This window comes from Oncorhynchus mykiss, chromosome 2 (assembly GCF_057628025.1).
Source record: "Oncorhynchus mykiss isolate SJ-2025 chromosome 2, ASM5762802v1, whole genome shotgun sequence".
Lineage (NCBI taxonomy): Eukaryota > Metazoa > Chordata > Actinopteri > Salmoniformes > Salmonidae > Oncorhynchus > Oncorhynchus mykiss.
The window spans coordinates 12,316,528-12,336,617 of NC_143023.1; the positions used below are offsets into that span (position 1 = coordinate 12,316,528).

The following is a 20,090-nucleotide window of genomic DNA, read 5'->3' on the forward strand; positions in this document are numbered from 1 at the left end:
ACTTATGACCAGAATCCTATGGGTCATGGTCAAAAGTAGTGCACTAAATAGGGAATAGGGTACCATTTGGGATGCACATAAAGTCATTCCCCGTCATTTCGCTCAGGTCAGTGAAAATAATAATTACTGTTAATCATCTGTATCCCTCCATCCCTCACTCTTCCCCTCCCTCCCTCCCTCCCTGTGCAATCACAGTGTGGAACTGGTTCACTCAGTCAGCTGGGTATTCTTCTGGTCACACCAGGACAGCCTTCTTCCTCAGTTAATAACACAGAGCGAGAGAGAGGGTCATTTTCAACACTATACACTGAAATATGTTTCATTAGTGATAATCATTAGTGTATGAAAATATGGAAGAGCTGGGAATCATGATGTAAGGTCAGTCGTGATTAGTGATGGGGAAATGGATCCAGTTACATATCGAAATATAAAAAAATGGACAATACTATATCATCAGTACTTTGACTTACAACTATTCATTTGTAAAATACAAATATATAAATCCATCTTTTTAAAAAGTGAGCAAACATCTTTTCAGCACTTTCATTTCCATGACTTTTCTAATGCTCTCGGCTTAGACAAATAGTGAGCAATATGTCTGGAATATCAAATCATAAATATATATATTAAAAGCAGTATCGAATCGCAATACATATAGAACCGTGAGAGTCGCAATAAATATCGTATCGCCACCGAAGTATCTTGACAGTATCGGTATGTCCCTGGCAATTCCCAGCCCTAGTCCTGATTGAATCAAAGTAGTAATACATTGCATTTTAATGCGTAGCCTATAAGATGAAGTGGTGGAGGACTTCATTTAATGAGGATATTCATTGAGTAGCTATGTGGTTGGTACAGTAGACACAGGGCCCAAAGTAGAAAGGCTGAACTTTTGGAAAAAGTCCCACACCTGTATTAATAGCAGAAGTGTCACATCCACAGCGGCAGGCAATGTGAACCTGAGCTGTCAAGTGGAGCTGCCTGCTGAACGGATCACGGGGAGAGAGAAGCTGGGAACATTCACACCGGCAGGCAATGTGAACCTGAGCTGCCTGCTGAGCGGATCACGGGGAGAGAGAAGCTGGGAACATTCACACAGGCAGGCAATGTGAACCTGAGCTGCCTGTTGAACGGATCACGGGGAGAGAGAAGCTGGGAACATCCACACCGGCAGGCAATGTGAACCTGAGCTGCCTGCTGAACGGATCACGGGGAGAGAGAAGCTGGGAACATCCACACCGGCAGGCAATGTGAACCTGAGCTGCCTGCTGAACGGATCACGGGGAGAGAGAAGCTGGGAACATCCACACCGGCTGGCGTTCAACAGTAACACTACACACAAAAAAAAGAGAGAGCGAGAGCGATCAAAGAGCTCTGTTCTTTCTGAGTTCTGGCATGGCTGCTCTCTGACCAATAGAGTTTTATAGATGGCTGGTCTGGTGGCTGGTCAGTTGTAGGTCTATATCCATCAAGCCATGACGTGTATACAGTACAACCTGCCAACTTGGCCACACAGACAGGCAGAATGGAGAGAGGGGTTGCTGCTCAGGGTCTCAGAGAGAAAGGTTACTGTTAAGGTTTTAGGAGGTGAGAAATACCATTGAACCTGAGACACTGACATAAATCAAGGCTCTACTTAGATCCAAGGGGCCAAAGCAAAGAGGGTACAGACCCACGGACCTGAAAATAGCTTGTATGAAGGGTAAGTCACTTGTATGACAGTGGTAACTGGGAAGCTCAATGTCAAGAACCTATTGACACACCTTCGTCTCGTTCTATACTGCTGGGCTTTCCAGATCATCCTGAGCAGAGCTGCTAGAATACACCAGACCTGAAAGTTCCTCACAGCATTAGTGGAACCTGCATTAATGGGAATAGAACAGGCTGAAAACATGCTGAGTGTGCGTCAGGGAGGGACCATAAACATTCTGATTATCACTCACACGATTTGTCCCTCTTCAGCCATAAAATTAAACAAGCCTGTTCCTCCACTTCACTGTAACTGGGCTCTGCACATTCATTGCATAGTAAGCATTCTCACAACATTTAGCGGATTTTTCAGGAGACAATATTTGCAGTGTGTTGCCTTTCAAAGAGAGGTTGAATATAAATACTCTCAGCTGATAGTCACAGTAAATGTCTAATTTTATTTTCTTTCAACATTTTTATGCAACAGGTTATTTCTGAGGAACATTGTCTAACCATGAGTGAGTGGTACAAGGTCACCAACACCAGTCTAACTGTTCCATCAGATGCCTGGGCCAAATCCCACCCTACTATAGCCCCTACCATGTGGTATCATCCTCAGACTGGGCCTCCCTGACACCTCCAGCACCACAGCCCATACAATACCCTGTTCTGTCAGACTGACCTAATCCTCCTTGACACCTCCAGCACCCTGTTCTGTCAGACTGACCTAATCCTCCTTGACACCTCCAGCACCCTGTTCTGTCAGACTGACCTAATCCTCCTTGACACCTCCAGCACCCTGTTCTGTCAGACTGACCTAATCCTCCTTGACAACCCCAGCACCCTGTTCTGTCAGACTGACCTAATCCTCCTTGACACCTCCAGCACCCTGTTCTGTCAGACTGACCTAATCCTCCTTGACACCTCCAGCACCCTGTTCTGTCAGACTGACCTAATCCTCCTTGACACCCCCAGCACCCTGTTCTGTCAGACTGACCTAATCCTCCTTGACACCTCCAGCACCCTGTTCTGTCAGACTGACCTAATCCTCCTTGACACCTCCAGCACCCTGTTCTGTCAGACTGACCTAATCCTCCTTGACACCTCCAGCACCCTGTTCTGTCAGACTGACCTAATCCTCCTTGACACCCCCAGCACCCTGTTCTGTCAGACTGACCTAATCCTCCTTGACACCCCCAGCACCCTGTTCTGTCAGACTGACCTAATCCTCCTTGACACCTCCAGCACCCTGTTCTGTCAGACTGACCTAATCCTCCTTGACACCTCCAGCACCCTGTTCTGTCAGACTGACCTAATCCTCCTTGACACCTCCAGCACCCTGTTCTGTCAGACTGACCTAATCCTCCTGGACACCCCCAGCACCCTGTTCTGTCAGACTGACCTAATCCTCCTTGACACCTCCAGCACCCTGTTCTGTCAGACTGACCTAATCCTCCTTGACACCTCCAGCACCATGTTCTCTCGTTACATAGGAACAAACATGGCAGAGTGACAACAAACAGCCACAGGGCTGGCAGTAGACTGTATTGTCTCTCTCTCATTGGTCACATTCCAAGAAAAGTGTTCATCATAACATACACCCACATGCCCAACAGTTTCCTCTTTTTGTACAATGACTCTTGCTCATTCACATTCCTGGCCTCATGCTACCTCTGGTGTTCTCTGAGCAGTTACAGAAACATCTGTTGCACACTGGCTGCGTCTCAAACAGCAACCTGTTCCCTATATTGTGCATAGAGCCCTATGGGATTCTGATCAAAAGTAGTGCACAATATAGGGAATAGGATGCCATTTAGGGTCTTCACTCTGCCTGGCCCTCCGTCACCAATCATAGGCAATGGAGGGCGAGGGGGTGAGAGAAGAGATGCTTTTTATTTTTTTTGCCAGGCTCTATCCCAGGAGTTCTGACTAATTGTCCCCAGACAAGAGTCACCAAAACGTAACAGTACGCAAGCCAAGAGCCCTGAGACAGCGGAGCAGAGCCCCGAGACAGCGGAGCAGAGCCCCGAGACAGCGGAGCAGAGCCCCGAGACAGCGGAGCAGAGCCCCGAGACAGCGGAGCAGAGCCCCGAGACAGCGGAGCAGAGCCCCGAGACAGCGGAGCAGAGCCCCGAGACAGCGGAGCAGAGCCCCGAGACAGCAGAGCAGAGCCCCGAGACAGCAGAGCAGAGCCCCGAGACAGCAGAGCAGAGCCCCGAGACAGCAGAGCAGAGCCCCGAGACAGCAGAGCAGAGCCCCGAGACAGCAGAGCAGAGCCATGAGACAGCAGAGCAGAGCCATGAGACAGCAGAGCAGAGCCCTGAGACAGCAGAGCAGAGCCCTGAGACAGCAGAGCAGAGCCCTGAGACAGCAGAGCAGAGCCCTGAGAGAGCAGAGCCCTGGATCATAGGTAAGCTCTACTCTCTCACACTCGGAGTGCTCATCCATCCCACCAGTCCAGGGCCAGGCAACACTGCTGCTGGCTCAATGTTTGTTCAGTGAGGGTGAATTGATGGATTAGAGGCAGTGAGATGGCCTGTGACACAGCTCTGGACAGAGAGGCTGCAGGATGGAATATTGATTTGGCAGGGCTATGCTGGAAACCATATAAATTGTGTGCGAGGCTTCCACTGGCTATCATGTAGAAATGTATTTTAATCAACCCCACAATGTCAATAGTAAAATATTTAATCAGGGCTTCAGCACTAGATGTTCAGTACAAACAAAGGATGGATTAACTGTTCTGCCTAGAGCCGGCGATTGTAACCGGTCTGCAATTAACAGCAGTCAGCCTTCTCTCTTCTCCTCTCTAGAGCCCTTCATCTGATGCACAACCATGACAATTACAACACAGGCTGCACACAGCCCCAGACCCATTACTGTAAGATGCTCTGTCATTCTTTGCAAATAAACAGTGTGTGTGTGTATGTGAGAGAGAGTGACCACAGTTTCCTCAGGTTACAGTTACACCCTACAAGTGTGACAGGCATAGTCAAATAGGGGAAGCAATAATGGCTAACACAAATGCTTATCGAAAGACATAACATTGGAGTATTGCAGACTCTCCTTTCAAATGTCTGGGACAGTGAAATGTTAAAGAAATAGGTTGTATCATAGAATATAAGTAATCAACTTACAAATGATCTGATATGTAAATGCCTGGTTTGGCACACAGGAGGTTATTGGAGAAGTCAGTGCTGCTGCTGTATGCACTACAGTCAGTCAGTCCACACAGGAAATCAATGAGCCAGTTAATTAAGTGCAATGAAACACTCTAGGCACCAACACCAGGAGAACTGGCCTTGTGTATCATAGCAACACATAGCAGTAACTTGCTTCCCTAGCTACAACATAACCTTGCACTTCTGAAATTGCAAGTTCAAAATCAGACTAAATCGTCATACATACATATAAGTAATTTATAGGCTACAGTAAGGCAATGTCAAAGGTCAGCATACAACTCCATTTTTTTAGACTCTGCGATCCTTAGCCCTCAAGTCCATGCAACAATCTCACAGAATCACCACGGCCCCATTACACAGGGTTGTGAGCTTGCTGATATGAGGCCATTACCTTGAAGGCGTTTCAACACATGCCTATTAGACTAAGTGCCAAAGATTACAGCCAGCCCAGGTCAATACAATCAAACTATGACTCTAAGAGATAGGCTATCTGGGGCAACAAATAGCCTAGTGGTTAGAGCGTTGGGCCAGTAACTGAAAGGTTGCTAGATCGAATCCCTAAGTTGACAAGGTACAAATCTGTCATTGTACCCCTGAACAAGGCAGTTAACCCAATGTTCTTAGGCCGTCATTGTAAATAAGAATTTGTTCTTAACCAACTTGACTAGTTAAATAAAGGTTAAATAAAATAAAACATCTACGGCAGACAGCGTCAAATGTCATCCATCTAATGTATCCAGGCCTACAAGCTTAGATGTCTTACCTACGGCCGGAGCATCGTACTCATCTCCCAGCAGGATCTCTGGGGCAGAGTAGGCCAGCGAGCCACAGCTAGTGGTGAGCTTCTTCCCTGGCTGAAACTTGTTGCTGAAGCCAAAGTCAGTGAGCTTCACCACTCCCTGCTTCTCAAAGAACACCACATTCTCCGGCTTGAGGTCACGGTGCACCACATGCAGCCGGTGGCAGTAGGAGATGGCATGGACGATCTGGGCAAAGTACTTCTTGGCCAGCTCCTCGCTGAGGCCCTCCTCGTGCTTCATGATGTAATCGAACATGTCTCCTCCGTCGCCCAGCTCCAGGATCAGGTAGAGCTTGGTCTGCGTGTCGATGACTTCGTAGAGCCGGACAATGTTGGGGTGCTGTACCAGCTTCATACAACGCACTTCCTGGAACAGGTGACCCGTGGCAACTGTGTCCAACTTGGTCTTGTCGATGACCTTGACCGCCACCTTCTCCCCCGTGAAGACGTGGCGCGCCAGTTTGACCACGGCGAAGTGGCCCCGGCCCAGCGTCTTGTCCAGGTCATAGAGCCCTGCAATCTTGCCATCATACCCTCGTTTGAAGCCTGCCATGGCTGGGGATGGGTTTTAAGCAGTCTTGTGGGTCCACTTTACTTCAACACGTTGGATGTTAATTTCGTGCCCATGATGTCCACTTCCTAAGAGTAACCGTGAGAGAAAATTACATCAGAATTTCAACAGAACAAATCTTCACTTAAAAGTGACTTGAAGGAAATGAGGCCTACCGCCTGACTCAAACCTTCATTGCGGAACATCTCACAGATTTGTAGTGGGTTCTGATCATTACTTCAAACAGTTGACAAACATTCTGTTTTGCAACAGAAATGACCATTTCTATTGGGAAGGTTCAGCAAACAGTTAGGGCCCTACCTGTCCAGTAGATCTGTCCAGTAGAAACACTAGTTTTCATTGCAAAAACATAACATTTTGCGACTGTTTGGAGTAATGATTACACTACTCAGTTTCTGTTGTTCAACAAAAACAAAGCCAAGGGTCTAGCAGTGAAGCTCGTAGATACATGAAGAAAAATTCAAAATTAACTTACAAAAGGGTTGATTTAACCCTTTTTTAGATTTAATATATATCATTCATAATCAATGGACGCTACAGTATTTCCTTCTTGAACATGTAGCCATAACATACTAGCCATAATATTACTAAATACCTAACTAGCTACAATGACAATGTAGCTGTGAATTGAAGCCAATACTGTACTACTAATGCATGCATACAGGGAACATGACTACTAGTTACATATAGGAAAGTATTTAGTGATGTAACATTATTTTAACTACCACACAATTGCTAAATGGGATCAGGTCAGGTGATTTGGTTGTCATGACAAGATACAGTACAGTAGCTAGCTCACTAATTTAGCTAGCTAGTTAGCCAATTTCAAGTGGCTAAAAGTTAGTTAACTAGCTATTTGACATGATTATACTTGGCTAGCTAATGTTTAAGTTAGTTAGTCCATGAAAGCAGTTGGCTAATTAGCTAACGCGTAAACTTCCATCACATGAGACAGAGAAACAGCTTGATAGGCCTGTGTTAGCTACGTTACCGCACTAGTGCCTCGTTCATTCACCGAGTAACGCGTTAGCTATCTAACAACAGTAGCTAGCAAACGTTAGTTACTTAACTAGCTAGGTATTACTGGGTAACAACATATTTTGTCGTTGGATAAACTCATCTTGCGGCTCCGATTTAATTGTAATTTTCTCAAATAATTGTATGAACGAACGTTGGTTAACGTGAGTTTAGCTAACGTAACCTCAAATATACTGATAACTAACTAACCCTAGCTACAAGCTAGCAAGCTAACAACGGCTAGTCGGACTTACCACTCTCTCTCCAGTAAACATCAAACCGAAATCTTCAGCTAGCTAGTACACTGGATGATAAATAATGTCCTTCGTTCTACCCCCGATAAAGTTAATTATTAGCTAATTGTATCCTCCTCTGTTGCGATTACCAATGACACTTACACGGTGCCTATGCCCAAACCTCATCAGTGAAACAAGGCATTGCAACGTTCCTGGGATTGAATTGCATCTCTCGTCGTAATCATTCTCCTCCCAGAAACGGTTGCGGCGGCGCCGTAAGTGTGTTCGGCGCATAGAGATAGATGGAAGACTAATGTTTGTATCTGTGCCATTGTAGGGTATGTGACAGCATGGGCAGCACCATTGAGACTCTCTCCATTTTAAAGTAGTCAGTTTCTTCTTCACGATTGACTGATCCCTCCTGGTGACCCTGTTGGAATCATGTCCATGAAGTTAGAAGTCCCACCCAGTAGACTACATTAAAGTGGTGGAAGCCCTCAATGGCGCTGCCCATGCTAATAAAGCATTTTGGCCACTACTAGGCCTCTATCATTCTCTATGGTTGGGCATCAACCGCATTAATTTCTGACGTCAATGAAACGTAGCTAGCTGGAAATAATCCCACAATGGTCCATACCAATGAAGAGGTCCGCAATAATAAGTGTATTTCACCAAGGCAATATGTGAAATAATACACATTACTAGTTAAACACATCAATACTGACGCAATAATGGACCTCAAATGTCATGAAAATAACCAGGAAAAAAAGCACAACAGCCAACATCATCATGAGGCTGCATGTATGGCTTGGATATTCTGCCCTTGTTATAGCTAGCTATAGTCCAAAACAAGCATGCATACAAACATACACATCCAATACACCTCGTATGACCATTGTCTTGTGCATTTCTTGATCAGTGACATTTCTGCAAAAGAAATCTGACAATACCGCAAATAACGGTAGATTTCCATGACTGTTAAATATGAGACTGTGCTGCCCTCTAGTGGCTGACAGTTTTTTACTGTAATGTATTCCTTTTGGTAGGCTACACAAAAGCCAGTTAGGCTTTGCATAGAATAGTATATTGTCACTTTTTTCTCATTAGTATATATAAAAAAATCCACAGCTTGTGTTTTATAGACTAATGGTGTTTTAGATAATCTGCTCTCTACACAAAGTGGATGATTTGTTTCAAGTATGTGTTGCATTTACCTTATGGGAACTCAGAAGGGTAGTGTTGAATTTACAATAAATACACCAGGCTAGAATATTAAGATAGCAGTAGGTGGATAGTTTATCAGGTACTTTACCAGGAAAAGGGGTGTTTCTTGTAAATTGTACCTCTGTCTCTCCCAGCTAGGCTATTCGGGCACACACTACTACATGGATTGAATTTGAGTCACAAATGGCTCTCTGGTTAAAATAAGTGCACTAAATAGGGAACGGAGTCGCTTCATTACCATACTCTCTGGACACTTCTACCCGATAGCATAATACATCCGTACCTTCTGCACATGTGATACTTCACACACACATGTTTGTACATAGCTCCGGTAGCTCCGTTGCTGCTTAGCCCTCTGTTCCTCAATTCCACTGTCATGCAGCAAAATATATGGGTACCGTTTTGAAATCTTACTTGGCCAGTGTCTTAAACTTTTTTTCTTATTTTTTTTGACCGACTTTTCAAAAAGTGATTGTGTATTTGGGGTCTTAGTCAAATTAATTATATACTGCAAAAATGCAACTTTTCATCCGTTCTTGATTTGTAAACGTGCATTTGAAGTTTTCCGCATGTGTTCGAATCAATGTGCGAGTTTGATTGAATTCTTGCGTCTATATTTTGGGCGGTAACTACAGTATGAAACTTGAGGCTGTCCTGAGTTGAGAATAACTTTTTTTTATGGTGTGCAGGTGTATCTTTGGTGTGGACAGTCAAGAGGGGGAGGCGAACCAATTTTTTTTTGCTAGCATCTTCCCCATCTGCCAGTGCTGTTCTTTAAAGTGAGTAAGACTAACGTTAGCGTGGTCAACTTGATTAAAAGCAAGTTAGTAGGTTTATCTAGTTTGAGGTTTTGCTACCATCTCACATGGCAGCAAATTAGCAAAAGTTTACCGACCAAGCCAGCATGTCAAACGAATGAACAGCTAGTTAGTAGCTACTAACGTTGTTTGAAACTTATGTTACACGGTAGTTTCCGATCTTAACATTAGGTCATTCTTAGATTGTCACTATAACTACCAACTAAAGTTATGCTTTTGTTCCATTGCAATATATCGGTCTCCCTATTGAGTGTCTCCACAGGAATGTTTCAGCAAGCAGACGCAATGACTTCACCAACAGAGAAAATCGTGCTGAAAAGCACCTCAACAGTTTCCCTCAACGATCGGTGAGACTACCATTAGCCAGTGGTGATGAGTTTGCAGAGGCCACCTCCTGTACTCCATATCTTGCTCAGTCATAACAGGGTTTGCAATAAGTGTCTTTTCTCTTATCAGTCTTTCTTCCCCCTTGATACAACATCCAGAGTCCAAGGCCAAACTGGTCTGCTTGCTAGACTACTAGCTACAGCTGGAAAATTGGGGGACTTCACCCATGTACACATGTGCATTGTATATGGAGGGCCTGATTGGTGTCAGTTTTGCCCCAGCTAACACACCTGACTTCAATATTCACCTAATCGTGGTCTTCAGTTTAGAATGACATTTGATTTAATCAGCTGTGTTTGCTAGGGATGGAGAAAGTGACACCAATCAGGCCCTCGACTGGAGTTGCCCACCCCTGGTATAGGCAGTAAGGGCAGGGGAACGCAACTACATGGATACAGTAGTATGCTAAGCAGTATGTTCTTAATTAACACAGGAGTCTGCTGATGGGAGGACGGCTCATAACAATGGCTGGAACGGAGCGAATGGCATCAAATGCCTTGAAACCAGGTGTTTGCTGTATTTAGTAACATTTCACTAATGTCACTCCAGTCATTACCATAAGCCCGCTCTCCCGAATTACGCCGCCACCAGCCTCCTGTGGTTCTTAAACCCTCCCATCTCCTATCCTATATCACCCTATTCGACTGAGGGCCAAGTGTCTGCAGGTTCACTCCCATGTACTTGATCAAGTAAAGTCACAGATCATTTAGGAACTCCCCTCACCTGGTTGTCTAGGTCTTAATTGGACATATTTCAAAGGTAAGGTACAAACCAGCTGACACTCAGCCCTCCATGGAATGAGTTTGACACCCCTGCCCCATTCTGTCCTCCTTTATCCCTCAACCCCTGCTCCTCCAAGCTTCACGACCATGCTGAACAACAAGCAGCTGGAGCCAGTGGCTGTACGAGTCAACATGCAGCAGCAGCAAGTGGCCAGTGTCCGCAACAGGATATTGGCTCTGCAGATGGAGAACAGGACCTCTGTGCAGGCTGCCCTGCAGCCCAAGGTGAGGGACCTAACCATCCGCTTTTCAACCTCTCTAGGTTAGTTAGTTTAAGTGTCACTAGTCCAGGGCTGCATTCAGTTCAGTGCAACATTCCATGACAGTTTGTACTGAAGGGCACGTTTCCCCAAAATGGTGTGCACCACTTTGGTGGGTGTGGCATGATCAATATGGGTGTGGCCATTTTGAAATCACGAAACGGGTGCAGCATAGACCATACCATCTGACCATACAATTTGATTTGATTGTATCAGTCACATGTGCTGAATACAACCGGTGTAGACCTTACAGTGAAATGCTTACTTATGAGCTCCTAACCAACAATGCAGTTTAATTATAAACAAATAGAATAAGAAATAAAAGTAACAAGTAATTAAAGAGCAGCAGTAAAATAACAATAGACTATATACAGGGGGGGTACTGGTACCGGTTAGTTGAGGTAATTGAGGTAATATGTACATGTCTGTAGCGTTATCTCCCTCTGCGCCACCATAATCGCACTGTTCTTCAACTTGTCGTTTCCATTGAATTAAAAGCTGACGCACCCCAGATCAGAACTACCCCAGTATCACTATTTATTTTCCTTTTTCATCAGAGAAATTAAGAAGTGGACTAGATTAGAAGTGAATTTTGAAACCAAGGGCGCCACCTCCCGGGCATGTCATATCTTGACTTTCAGTTCATCTATTGAATTTAAATGGAATACGCCCAAACTCTGTTGGTACGTTCCAATGTCCCACAGAGCCTGAAGCAGCGCCTGGGGAAGGGCGATGTCCTGGCAAGGCTAGGTCGGCCCATGGGGACCCTTTTGCGGGGGGCCACCAGAAGCCAAGGGTTTGCTGTACGGGGACTGCGAGGAATACATCGAGGAGGTTTCGGAGTGTGTGGAAACAACAGAAGGGGCTTTTTTAGAGGTGGCTATGCTTTCAGAGGTGGGTGTACTGTTTTTCAACTAACACAGTTGGAGCCAGTTTGAGCCAGTTTAACTTTGTATCCCTCTCTCGTTCAGGTGTGAATCAGATGTGTGCCCGGGGAGGGGTGACTAAGCTTAGGTTTCGTCAGGGCTTGAGGTTGCAAGGTGGCCAGCTGAACGATGCTGGAGTGCTGGTTAACTGCGGAGCCAGGAATGAACTGGGCCCGAGAGGAAGAGGTGAGAGTACTCTCTTAACTGTGTGTACTCTGCCCTCCCTTCTCCCACTGCCCTCGCTCATATCTTGTCATCCCTACCAGGCAGAGGAGCTGGTCTGGGCTTGCGGGGCCGGGGATGGTTCCGAGGCATGGGCAAACCTGAAAAAATCCCCACCAAAGAGGAGCTGGACAACCAACTAGACAACTACATGTCAATGACCAAGAGCCACCTAGACGCAGAGCTGGATTCCTACATGGCCATGGCAGGCTCCGACTACATGGAGTAGAACCCTGCTGGAAGACGGGTAGGCAGCATCAACAAATGCACTGAGGCTGTCCAGGGGTGATTCATTAGTAGAACTACCCCTCACTGGAAACAGATGGATGTGACAACCAGGGTCTCTGGCTTACTCAGAACTATTGTTAGAAGCACTATTTGTGAACAAATATATGGTGGTACACACACAAGCCCAGAAGCCTGTGTTATGTGACTGAATTGGAGCTCTCTAGTCATACTTAAACTTATGTTATTTTCATCATTTATTCATTTATAAGCTTAGCTCAGTGCTGAGCAGGGTGGGCTAAAACATTGCCTAAGAAAGAAGTATGAAGGTCTGCAGGACTTGTCTAAGAAAATAATTACTTGTTCAGTAAAATCACAAGCCAACCAATTATTTGCTCAGGTACATTGTGGGTTTGTCCAAGACACTTCACACTATAGATGTCATTTGTTTGCTACAATGTTATGTTACTTTCAAAACTGAGTTTATTTTTTTTATTTTGTCATTTATTTGTGACAGACTGTAACGTATGTACCTCAGCTAGCCAGGTTTGGCTGCATTGTGGATTTATAGAAATGTTGATTTTAGTTTAGCTGAGAGAAATTGCCACCATTTGTAGTGGTAGAGAGCTGGGGAGAGCACTTCAAGCATGTTACTCAGGTCAGGTGACATGGGGAGGAACTTCGAGGATTCAAGATGGCTACAATTCTGCCAAGACAAAACATTTTATAATGGAATAACTAACATTTAAAGATGCTTACAGTGACACTTGAGTATTCCGTAGTGTGTTAGCTGCTGTAAATATACTTCTGGAACTCAACCGATAACTAACCTTAGCTAATATGTAGCTAGCTAGAAGCCAAACCGTACAGAAGCTACGTTATTTAGCCGTCTCATTAGAAGTTACTGACAGTCTAGAGTTCGTGCCCCCCTTACCAGCACAATGAGCGATTCCCGAATGTTCTCGATCTTAACACTGCTCCTGGTAGTACCTGCGTCAATTAGGTGAGTGTGCTATGTCACTGACTGAGCTGTCGTCAAACCTCTGACTCTTGTGAATGTGTAAACCAAACCATTCTATCATTTTCTTCTAGTGTCCATGGTGCTATTTCAGGAGAGGAATACTCTACTACAGGTAGACCCTAGCTAGTTAAATAACACTTAAATACAGATCGGGTAGCTGTAGACCCTAAAATGAAAGTTTCTAGCTATTGTAATCTCTTTATTTTGTAGCGATAAGCACAACATCTCTTCATTGCTGGCAAGAGGATGAGTTTTCGATTTTGACAGAGTGTGCAAGGTGCAACCCCTTTCAGATGGTGAGGGTTAAAATAATTCCTATTTTCTTGAACACCGTAATACTGATCAATAACATCTTAGTTATGGCATCCCCTCACGTGTCTGTCTCCTCTAGAAATCATGGGCACCTTGCGCCAGAACTGGATTCATAGAAAAGATCAACTGTGCAAAAACCAACCAAGTTGAATACAAGAGGTATTAAATATTTTTATTATAGTATTTTCCTAAATTGATGCAACCGCCAATTCAGGTCCGACTACAATTCTATCTTTCTCTTTTCTCAGCTGCCGTTCCTCTTGGATGGATGAGCGCCTGTTCTGGAGGTTTGAGGGGATCATGATGTGCCTGACGGTAGTCTTGGTCCTGGTGGTTATAGCTCGTCAGAGAACCCTGGACCACCTGGCTTCTGAAAAGGTCCGCAGGCAGATCCTGTCCATATAGAGACTGGGTGCTGTTGTCCGGCGCTTGACCAATCAAATGTTTGAAGGACTTGAATGGCAAAACTTGCACATTGGTATCACTATTTCCATTTTGATCCCATGTTTTGTTGTGGCCTTATTTGTGAAATGTCTATGTGTAAGTATGACCCATACACTGCACAATAGTTATTGGTTTGAACTAATCTTACAATATGTTCCAAGTCATTACTGCACTATAGTTAATAATATTGCAGCACAGCATGTCTTTATGTTGTCATAGTTGATATCTTTTCTGTGTCTGTGATTAGAGTATAGTCCTGCCTAACTATTCCATGTGTCAGTTTTGGGGATTTGAACATGTCAACTTGGTCTCACTTCCTGACATTGTCTCACATTGTCTGCATTGTCACCATAATAACGGAGTTGGTCCAGCCAGAGAGACAAATAATACAAATATCTAGGCCTATGTGTTATTTTTGAATATACTATTTTCCTTTAAAGATTGATTTCTGAAAAATGGGTATTACCAGTTACATTTAATGCGCTACGATAGATTACATTTTTTGGTCTGTGATCAATGTGCTTACGGTGTATTTACCAATGATTGGTCAATCACGTTTGTGTGAAATTCAGGTCTGTCTAAACTATACATATCTATTTATTTATGGTGTCGTTTGACAAGCGTTTCCTTTTGGTTACACACTAGCTTAATAAAGAGCAGTGACACTATCAAGAGCAGTGTGCTGGTTTCTTCATTTTTCTCATCTTATTCATCTGTTACCAGGCACCTGCAACAAAGATAGCTCAGATGTGTGAGTGCCTTTTCAATTTTGGTTACACACTATTTGTAAAACCATGTTTCCTCTGATTTCTTACAGTATTTGTGTATTTTACAGCACTGTTAACACTATTCCTAATTAGTACATTGCTGTAAGTGTGTAGCAAATTGTACAGTTTATTGCACTTTCTATTTATGACCAATAAAAATAAACTGTTAGGGTATGTGCACAATGTAGTTTTTTGTTAGTAAATATAGTTCTGCTTTTTTTTCTGCTTAAGTTGTGAAAGGAATTGGACAGTTTATTAATCAACATTTTTATTTAAAAAAGAGCCTCTCTTTTTCATATTTACAGAGCTTACCTTCATATCTGTGCTGAATGCACAACAACCAGAATGGTAGAATGAGAGGCAAATTAAAGAACACATGGATGGAACAGGTCAGAAGAAGGATGTATATTAGAAGGTAGCGAAGCGAAATTTCAAAATCCTACTTTATTTCAGACAGAAATAAATGAACTAATACCATAACAAAAATAAATCACAAACACTTGAGGAAGAAGAGGTTGCACTTTGATCCTCTTGGACAGTCACATAGTTGGCCGTACCGTGGTCCCTTTTTCACTGTGCAGTAGTCACCGACAATACACTGGAAAGAAAATAGAACAAAAATGTTATGGTAGAATTTTACAAATGAGATATTCACAAGGAAGGAAAAGTTGACAGTACTTTTAAGTACCTTGACCACTAGATGTCGCCATAAGACAGTACTTTTCCCATCACAAACCTTCTACAAGATGGTCTGTCTTTTGCAGGCTTTTGCAACCGCACAACTCTTTCTATGAACTGCATAACATAAACAAAGCTCAAAGTTCCGTCTGTTTATTACATTTATGTTTTATTCCTCATTTTATAGTTTTTTTCTGCAGAATAGTATTCATTCAGTGGGAAAAACCATCTATTCGTGGGGTTAAATGTACCCATTAGTTACTCCAAAGGCTGTGTATAATCTACATCAGTTCTGAATAGAATCCTTTGAGACTTTGTTTCTTTAGTAGCTATCAGTCGTCTTCAAAAAAAGGACACAGCATTAGCTTTTGGAGTGTTGATTTATTTTCCCCAGAACATGCTCTAGCAAGAATGTAGTCTTGACCCGCAATCCAAAAGGTGCCACCCACAACCCACCAGAGGGTCTGACCCACACATTTGGGAAATCGATCACCTATTCAACTATTCACCCGTGGTGTCTGAAATAGCTTGCTTACACTAGGAAGGTGGCTTTGTCTTCTTTCCCACAAAGCCATTCTTCTGTTTTGGAGTTTCTCCAGGACGTTATGAAGGACACCCAGCTGCAGCACACACAGAGAAAAATCCTTCTGTATTGAAATGGCCCTACATCAAATCTGTCGCCTCACAATAGACCATGTTTATTGGTTAATTGCAATGACTCACTATGAATGTACAGTACATTTGGCCTATATGATCAAATAGTGTCAATAGCATTCTTTAATTGTATCGTAACCTCAACTAATACTTATCACTATAGCAGGTTACTCACCAGTTCCCTAGAGTCCTCTATAACTTCAGCCTTTGGTAGCCTTTCGTCTGTCCATCCTGCAACCACATGGGCTGATTGAGATAGGATGTACAAAAAGGAAATGAACACCAGCAAGATAGCTGCTGATTTTGCCATGTCTGTTTCTAATTGTTGTGTTTTCCACCTAGGGCTAGGCGGAACGGATGATCTACTGTTCGGTCAAGAGAGAGGCAGATAACCTATGTACTGCGCTTGTAGTGGAAGGTGCTGTCCAAGGTGCTGAACAGAAACCCCTGGGTTGATTTAGTCATCTGAGTTTAGCTTCTTTATCAGACACCCATCTAATAAAGAAGTCACACACACACACACACGTCCCTTTGTGTCATTAATCCCCATATAGCAGACTAGTAGGCTACAGAAACATACCACGAGGAAGATGCGAGGACAACATGTTTGTTTTCATTCTGTGTCTTAGTTGTTTGAGTTAATTGGATTGCATGGATTTCCCAAAGGTAAACTCCTAATGAGAATAAGCATACATGTGAGCTGAAAGGCATGTTTTTAAACGTGTTGACAGAGACTTTTTGGCTCTTTGTGGTCCAACCCCACTGTGACCGTGGGAAAGTGGCACAATTTTGTGAATGAGATGACATTGAATTCGTCCCTCTAAATATAGCATATCACCTTATTATTGCTGCAGGCCAGAGGCAGATTGGGACCAAAAATCGTCCCTGGAATTTCTAACACACTGGCCCATTCTCTTCCTTGAGCCCCCCACATCGGCCCATTCTCTTCCTTGAGCCCCCCACATCGGCCCATTCTCTTCTTTGAGCCCCCCACATTGTTCCATTCTCTTCCTTGAGTCCCCCACATCGGCCCCTATTATTAACCAGATAATGATAACTTTGCGCAAAAAACAACAACATGTTAGACAGATCCACTGGGCTAAAAATGGACCAGCCCATCTGGCATTTGCCCGAAATGCTAGATGGCCAGTCCGCCTATGCTGTAGTCCTGTTACATAATATGACAAAAAGACACCCCAGTTAATCTCTTGACTCCCCTGATGTAATCTTTTCCTTATTTAGATGGATTAAATACCTCGGTAACGTCAGAGGGCGAGGATCTCGTACATGTATCATCCAAGGATTTCCATGTCATGACGTCATAAAATTCCAGGTAAAATCTCTATAGGGTTGGCAGAGAGAGAGAGAGAGAGAGAGCGAGAGAGAGAGAGAGAGAGAGAGAGAGAGAGAGAGCAAAGAAAGAGAGCACATTCATCCAGACCACAGCTCCACCAGCCACATCCACACCCCCACCCAGGAGCACCGCCAGGGATTTTGGGCCCCATGAAAAGATATCACATTGGGCTCCACCACCACAGGCCATGCCAACCCTGCGCATTTGCTGTAACCACACACCTCCAAAACCCAATCGATCCACTCAAAGCTTTAAATAACTCTACCTTTGCAGGCTTGCATCTCTCTTGTAGTCCAATATTACTGTACTATATTTACTGACAGTGAGCTGTGAAAATATAACACTGTGCAGACATGCATGCAACATTGTGCATACAGTGGAATTCACTATTTGATGCAAGACTGATACCCTCTATAAGAAATGTGCTAGGCCATCTTTTACAGTTTAAATGTCATTATGATGGTAAAAATCTTGAATGGAAAATTCTCTTAACATGAATGAATAACTTAAAATAAATATAACTTAAATATACATCAACCTTTTCAATTAAAATAAATTAACTGCATCATCTATAGAATGATATAACAGACAAAATGATAAAATCAGCAGCAGATTTTTTAACTAAGTACACATACCAACTAGACAATAAGCAGCTGTAAAAGTAGAAATGGAAAATGCAAATGGGAATGAAAAGGCCTGATGGTGGCCCTAGAGGAAAGGTCATGAGGTCACCAAATCAATAGGTTTTTTTCCACTTGGGGTCTTGATTGTGCACAACAAATTTAATGGCAATCCTGCCATTACTTTGAGATATATCTTGTTCTCAGTCTGTTCTCAGTCTTGTTCTCAGCCGGTGAGCATCATTTGTATTGTGATCCAATATCTATAGCCATGCCTTACTCACCAAGAGCCCAGCGCCAAGCCTTCTTACTAGCAAAGTCCCTGATCAAGTCTTTGAAGTCCAGCTTTCTAGCTAACTGACTTTAAATGGACAGCATGGCAAGACTGCAAAGCCTGTCCTGGGACATAGTGGACCTCAAATAGTTGTTTAAATCAGTTTTAGCTTACTGAAAGCTCTCTCGCCACCAGCAACAGTCACAGGCAGTGTGCAAAATATACGTAAAGCAATGCACACTTTTCCAAAAATGCTTTGCAGCTGCATCTGACAAATTGCATTCAGGAGACCAAGAGGGAACAAGTTAGGGGGGGTAAGTGGCAGCGTATACAGTGTTCAGGTGTCAGGAGACCAAGAGAAGTTAGTGTCAGCATATACAGTGTTCATCTGTCTTACTTCATGTTAAAACTCAGGTGTAAGATATCTGGAATACTTCATGTTGAAACTCAGGTGTCAGATCTCTGGAATACTTCATGTTGAAACTCAGGTGTCAGATCTCTGGAATACTTCATGTTGAAACTCAGGTGTCAGATATCTGGAATACTTCATGTTAAAACTCAGGTGTCAGATCTCTGGAATACTTCATGTTGAAACTCAGGTGTCAGATCTCTGGAATACTTCATGTTAAAACTCAGGTGTCAGATCTCTGGAATACTTCATGTTGAAACTCAGGTGTAAGATCTCTGGAATACTTCATGTTAAAACTCAGGTGTCAGATCTCTGGAATACTTCATGTTGAAACTCAGGTGTAAGATCTCTGGAATACTTCATGTTGAAACTCAGGTGTCAGATCTCTGGAATACTTCATGTTGAAACTCAGGTGTCAGATCTCTGGAATACTTCATGTTGAAACTCAGGTGTCAGATCTCTAGAATACTTCATGTTGAAACTCAGGTGTCAGATCTCTGGAATACTTCATGTTGAAACTCAGGTTTTATACTGTCCTGAGCTGTCACCTCTTGAGAGGTCTCATCATGGAATCTCTTACTTTTCCTCTGGCAGCTGTGTTCCTTGCTAAATTGAGGTGCAACATCCATTTGCGTAGCAGTCAGTGTTGCCTCAGACAGGAGAGACTCCCCTCCATCTCTAAGAGCCTGCACCTCTTCCTTTAAGGCTGATATTGGCTGCCTCTGTGTCAAGTGAGATTTTTACTGACTGGAGAATCACATTCCTGTCCTCAATGCATTGCAGTACTTTCAGCCAGAGGAGGACAATAGCGAATGACATGAAGTAGTTCTTTCCGACCACTAGCTTCTGATCTGGCCTTACTGGTGAGACTGCATGTCAGGATTATGCTATCAAGGACCTTGACGACACAAGGTAGGTGTTTTACTACAGGTTTAGCAGCATCGATCCCTGCACTCCAGCGGGTATCAGAGAGGTGATACAAAGAGCAGCCTGATCTGGCCTCACTGGTGAGACTGCATGTCATGAGTATGATATCAAGGGTCTTGATGACACAAGGTAGGTGTTTTACTACAGGTTTAGCAGCATCGATCCCTGCACTCCAGCGGGTATTGGAGAGGTGATACAAAGAGCAGCCTGTTTTCTCTTTGTAGATGGCCCATCGCTCTGGGCTGGCACTAACAGGTGTGTAAAGGCGATTGATGCAGCCCAAAAATGTTGA

The 20,090-nt window shown here is 43.7% G+C and overlaps 3 protein-coding genes across 7 annotated transcripts in view; 2 read left to right on the forward strand and 1 right to left on the reverse strand.

Moving 5' to 3' along the window:
- Window positions 1-8,052, reverse strand: part of LOC110513400 (SNF-related serine/threonine-protein kinase) — a 64,001-nt gene extending 55,949 nt beyond the window's left edge. The window contains exons 1-2 of one of the 2 annotated variants that reach the window (XM_090188982.1): window positions 7,657-8,052; window positions 5,635-6,309 (exon numbers count right to left, since the gene is read on the reverse strand). In XM_090188982.1, coding sequence (XP_090045108.1) covers window positions 5,635-6,223 — 589 coding nt within the window. In that variant the 5' untranslated portion in view covers window positions 6,224-6,309; window positions 7,657-8,052. Of the gene's footprint in view, window positions 1-5,634; window positions 6,310-7,512 lie in introns of both variants that reach the window. The other variant, XM_090188981.1, reaches the window with a different exon arrangement.
- Window positions 8,053-9,387: 1,335 nt separating this feature from the next.
- On the forward strand, window positions 9,388-13,830 carry LOC110507612 (chromatin target of PRMT1 protein). Of its 4 annotated transcripts, XM_036938407.2 has the most exons (8): window positions 9,388-9,497; window positions 9,799-9,883; window positions 10,783-10,930; window positions 11,670-11,859; window positions 11,937-12,077; window positions 12,158-12,360; window positions 13,431-13,471; window positions 13,570-13,643. In XM_036938407.2, exons 2-6 carry the CDS (start codon window positions 9,801-9,803, stop codon window positions 12,340-12,342), a joined length of 747 nt encoding a protein of 248 aa, XP_036794302.2. In that variant the 5' UTR covers window positions 9,388-9,497; window positions 9,799-9,800; the 3' UTR covers window positions 12,343-12,360; window positions 13,431-13,471; window positions 13,570-13,643. The 4 variants fall into 4 exon arrangements, with proteins under 4 accessions (XP_036794302.2, XP_036794285.2, XP_036794294.2 ...); XM_036938390.2 differs by having other exon boundaries at window positions 9,397-9,883; XM_090188990.1 differs by lacking the exon at window positions 9,388-9,497 and having other exon boundaries at window positions 9,615-9,883; window positions 11,670-11,841.
- On the forward strand, window positions 12,977-15,056 carry LOC149984840 (protein JTB-like). The gene is made up of 5 exons (XM_090188991.1): window positions 12,977-13,341; window positions 13,431-13,471; window positions 13,570-13,655; window positions 13,751-13,830; window positions 13,920-15,056. The coding sequence occupies exons 1-5, from the start codon at window positions 13,280-13,282 to the stop codon at window positions 14,074-14,076; spliced, it is 426 nt and encodes a 141-aa protein (XP_090045117.1). The 5' UTR covers window positions 12,977-13,279; the 3' UTR covers window positions 14,077-15,056.
- Window positions 15,057-20,090: the final 5,034 nt, after the last annotated feature.